Raw genomic sequence first — 5,077 nt, 5'->3', positions numbered from 1 at the left:
GACCATATTTGTTCCGAATAAAAAAATGGCTGGTATTAACTTCTGAATCAAAAAGTATATGCAAATGCTGCCAGGGACGGAGCCAGTGGGGGGCAGGCTGGGGCCCTGCCCCCCCTATATATGATTATTTTTTCCTGAAAAAACCCTTTAAAATTTGTAGATTTGGCTCCTAAATTTAGCAAAATTTAGCTATATGGTCCCCTCCAACTTATGTGATGTACATTTAGCCTCCCTTATCTTGTATTCCTGGCTCCATCCCTGCATGCTGGACAGGACAAACTCTGCTCACCATGTACTATGTCCAATTCCACGTGTCATGCATATGCATGGCTGATAAATACAAGTTTTTCAGAAAAAAACAAATATATTTCGGAATGGAGGTAATACATAAAATGAACGTCACGCTACCTGCTTCAGTTTTCTGGCCGTTGCACCTTCATTTTGCTCTGTCACGTTCTTTCTTTCCTCATCTTCCTAAAGCAAACTCATTTTGCTCTGCCCACGAACTGATTATTTCGCCATGAATCCATCGTCACCACCTCATCACCAGCAGCTGCAAGAGCAAGAGCGTGATCAAGATGGATGCCCGACCAGGAAGAAGAAGGACCCGGGATGGGCGGAGGCGGCGGCGCGCGCGGTAGCCGGCGAGGCGCGTGCGCAGCGAGGTATCGCGCTGCCGCTGATCGGCATGAACCTGATGTGGTTCGCCAAGCAGGCCATCACCACCGCCTTCCTCGGCCGGCTCGGCGACCTGGAGCTGGCCGCCGGCACACTGGGCTTCAGCTTCGCTAACGCCACGGGGTTCGCCGTCCTGACGGGTCTCTGCGGCGCCATGGACCCCATCTGCGGCCAGGCGCACGGCGCCGGGAACGCGGCGCTCCTCCGTAGGACGCTGCTCATGGCCACTGCCATGCTCCTCGCCGCCTCCGTGCCCATCGCTCTGCTCTGGCTCCGGGTCGACGCCGTGCTCCTCCACGTCTTCGGCCAGCAGCCTGACATCTCTGCAGTGGCGAGGAGGTACGTCGTTTGCCTCCTCCCGGACCTTGCCATCTCCTCTTTCCTCGGCCCGCTCAAGGCGTACCTGAGCTCGCAGGAGGTGACGCTCCCGACGCTCTTCGCCTCCGCCGTGGGGCTCGCCGCCCACGTCCCGCTCACCGTGTGGCTGTCACGGACCAGGGGCGTCGAGGGCGCCGCCGCCGCAGTCTGGCTCAGCGACCTCGCAACTGCCGTCGGGCTCGCGGCCTACGTCGCCATCCTCATGAAGAAGATCAAGGGAAAGGCCGAAGCGCCGCGGTGCGGGAGGTGGTGGTGGTCGGACCCGGAAAGGACGGCGGACTGGGTGCGTCTTCTCCGGCTGGCCGTCCCGTCCTGCCTGAACACATGCCTCGAGTGGTGGTGCTACGAGATCCTGGTCCTGCTCACGGGCCGCCTGCCGGACGCCCGGCGCGCGGTGGCGGTGATCGCGGTGACGCTCAACTTCGACTACCTCCTCTTCGCCGCCATGCTCTCCCTCTCCGTGAGCGCCTCCGTGCGCGTCTCCAACTCCCTGGGCGCGGGCGATGCAGCCGCTGCGCGCCGCGCCGCCACCATCTCCATCATGGGCGGCATCCTCGCCGGTGCCGCCGGAGGCGCGCTCATGCTCGCGTCACGCCGGCAGTGGGCGCGGCTGTACACGCGAGGCGCGGGGGTGCGGGAAGGCGTGGCAAAGGCGATGACGGTGATGGCAGCGCTGGAGGTGGTGAATTTCCCACTGAACGTGTGCGGCGGCATCGTGCGGGGCACGGCGAGGCCGGCGGTGGGGATGTACGCAGCATTGGGAGGGTTTTATCTCGTTGCGCTGCCGGTCGCGGTGGCGCTCGGGTTCAGGGCCCGGCGAGGGGTCGAGGGCCTGTTGGCAGGGCTCATCGTCGGCGCGACGGTGAGTCTGGCGGTGCTGGTCGTGGTGATCGCGCGCATGGACTGGAAGGCCGAGGCTGACAAGGCGCGGGCCCGTGCTGGTGTCTGCGCCGTTGGTGATGATGTGCCGGGTTCCGGCAAGGAGGAGGCGACGTCCGGGAACGCCGGCGAGGTTTGACACGACGAGTGACTGCATGCATTATCATATTCATATCTGGGTGCTCGTTCTTCGATCTAGTATTCCAACTCGAGCTGATTTCGTACGAATGATGCTAGACATGGTTTCTATCCTGTATCGTATGTGTACACCACCACCTAATCACCTATGCAGTGACGGACCTTTTTTAATGCAGAAAAATCTTTAAGAGGTGGACGAAGCTGCAAAATAATACACCCCGGTTTTTAAAAAGGTGTTCAATTTTATATAGATACAGGGGTAATCTTAGTATGAGGGGGCAGAACTAGCTAAAATTACACAAATAAGGAGCTGCCATGGCTTGAGTTTAAAGAAAAATCATGAGCATAGGGGGGCGCAGCCCCCCTCGTCCCCCTTGTCTCCATCCCTGTATAGATACGAATGTATATAGATATATCTAAATTTAGAAAAAGTTAAGCATGTTTTTAGAACAGAGGGATTATGAGAATTTTCTTTCGAACACCAAATTGTATGAAAAAACAAGATAGAATTAGTACTCCCTCCTGTTTAAATAATTTTCAAACAATAAATATATCTAGCCATGTTTAAGTTTGTAGATTCATCAATTTTTAGATTCATCAATTTTTGGGCAATTATTTTAAATTGGAGGGAGTAGTTTTTTAGAAACTTATATAACTAGATTGATTTTTTCACAAAGTACAGTTCTAGCAGCAATACATGTCTAAGGTACTCCGATTCTCAAAACAAAAGAACTAAATACTAGGTATAATCATAGAATTACGTAGTGTTGTAGTTAATCCTACAAACTACAGGCCAGCTCTTGGCCTTTTCTGTCAGCAAAATGTTCAAAAACATCCTCGTAGCCGTACTTTTCTGCGATTTCTCTCTTCATATTGACTAGCAAACTGTTGGCAAGAAACTCGCTCTCCATTTTATTGCATAACCTTGTTTTAATAATCTTTAAATCAAAAAATACTTGTTTAGCACTTGCTGTAGAAGCCAGAAGAGTCACAAGGAATAACAGTAATCTATCAATCTGGTTTACACCTTAGCTAGTTTCAATGTTATCAATAGCTAGTAACTGAGGTAGCTTATCCAACTGAGTATCATGAAGCTTGTCATGGAGCTTTGTGGAGGAGTGAACGATGTTAACAATAAATAGAAGTTTTTGGAAGAAATATCTAGGTGCTCGTTCGACCTAGTAATTCAACTTGAGCTGATTTCGTATGAAAGATGAAACTTTGCCATGAACCAAAATTAATTGTCACCGGAAAAGCTAATGAAGAGAGGTGGTGGCGGTGGATGGAGCCATCGAGCATTTTCTTCCCAAGTTTAGCAGCTAGCTCCATATATTCCTTCACTCACTACGGTAGCTAGCTATGTACTCCGGGGGAAAAAAAAACCTAGAACGGGCATATTTAGAAGGTCAGCAAGAAAAAAGAATGCTTTCTTTAGACTAGATATATTTATTTTTAAGCAATTAGCTAGTTTGAACCGAAGGGAGTATTGAAAAGCTCTCATAAAATAATATTTATTTCACTAAGTTTCCGGAAATGGGACAAATGACAATGTTATCCATATTAAGTGTTCCAATTGTACACATTTAATTTAATACAGATCGAAGATATTACATTTAAAAGATAACACTCATTTTCTCCAGGGTCATCAATAGCCATATTATGCTCAAACTTTTACATAACAGAACTTATAACAAGGTACCTAGATGACTACATAAGTGATAAGTAATTTATCAAACCTTTGAAGCACATTTAATGGTGCAATCCATTTTGGCTCACATCTCTAGATGAACCAGCCTAAAAAAACGTATTTCAAGATGTCTAAACATAAATCTTGCCTATACATTCATACGTTTTATGTTCGCACACAAAATTTTATGAGTAAATTTTTTAAGCTGTCCACAACCTGCAAAAAATATCTTTTGTCACCACAACTTTACGTATGAGTACACAATGTTCAAACATATACCACTAATTTGTTTTGGAATTTTTGATATTTTAAATACATTTAAAATGCCTTTTTCAGGATACGTCTATCTAGACAATTTCTATCTAATGGCAAGTTTTAGAAAGCGTCTACGTACGTGAGGAAATGTTGATGTGCTGCCAAAGACAACACGAGAAAACAAATGCAAATGTTAGCAAGAAAATTAAGGATGCGTTTGGTTGCTGGGCCTGATTTGAGGATGATTGCGTCAGGGAGAAGGGAGTACCTGCATGTTGCAAACGGGCCATATGCCATAAAAGTTATGTTGTTTGGTTGCTCGCAAAGTCATTTTCTGCACCAGAGAGAAAAGACAAGCCCCATTGTTTGGTTGCCTGCTTGCAGCTTAATTTGGATGCACCGAACCACAATTCAGTTATTTGGTGCACAGATGACAGTTTTATAGTCTTTTCACAATTTAAATTGGGTTAGAATACCATATCATAGTCATAGCATGTTACATCTGATCACACATACCATTCAGAAGCACAAGATCCTAATGATCACGGCAACTGGAAAGACGATGATGAAATCTTTGATCCTTCTCTCGCGTACCTCCTGTGCTTCTTCTAGTAAAGACATTGGTAGAGCAGACAGTGCCTCTTGCGGTAGTTATGCTAACTGCATTGGCCGATCGATGACCTCAATTGACATGGCCTCATCAACCAAGAAGCTATGGTACTCTTGTTATGCCTCCACAAATGCTTCATACCCTCTGTAGATATTGTTGGAGTAGCCACTAACTTGATCTTGGCGGATCATGTATGAGTTGTAGATACCTGAAACTCTTCCTCGAAACACCACATACCATTAGCACGGGAAAATAAGAACACGTAAGGTTGTTGATCGATCACAAGAATTAAACAAGTCGTAAAAAAGCAACACAACTATAAACCAAGTCATAGGAGAACAACACAAATATTGACAGAAATGGTAAACTAACAGGGGCATGCATGATCATTGCAAAAGTGGATCACAAGTTAATCCTACACTAATATGGTGTCATCCTACCACCACAACAAA

General features: G+C 47.3%; 1 protein-coding gene across 1 annotated transcript; it reads left to right on the top strand.

Annotated features, from left to right (window-relative positions):
* The first annotated feature begins 422 nt into the window (after positions 1-422).
* LOC124655604 (protein DETOXIFICATION 56-like) lies at positions 423-2,110 on the top strand. The gene has a single exon (XM_047194472.1). It carries the CDS (start codon positions 521-523, stop codon positions 2,072-2,074), a length of 1,554 nt encoding a protein of 517 aa, XP_047050428.1. The 5' UTR covers positions 423-520; the 3' UTR covers positions 2,075-2,110.
* The last annotated feature ends 2,967 nt before the right edge of the window (positions 2,111-5,077 follow it).

Source organism: Lolium rigidum, chromosome 5 (genome assembly GCF_022539505.1).
Source record: "Lolium rigidum isolate FL_2022 chromosome 5, APGP_CSIRO_Lrig_0.1, whole genome shotgun sequence".
In the NCBI taxonomy this organism is placed as follows: domain Eukaryota; kingdom Viridiplantae; phylum Streptophyta; class Magnoliopsida; order Poales; family Poaceae; genus Lolium; species Lolium rigidum.
The sequence above is the reverse complement of the archived record's forward strand: the minus strand, read 5'-3'. Positions and strand labels throughout refer to the sequence as shown.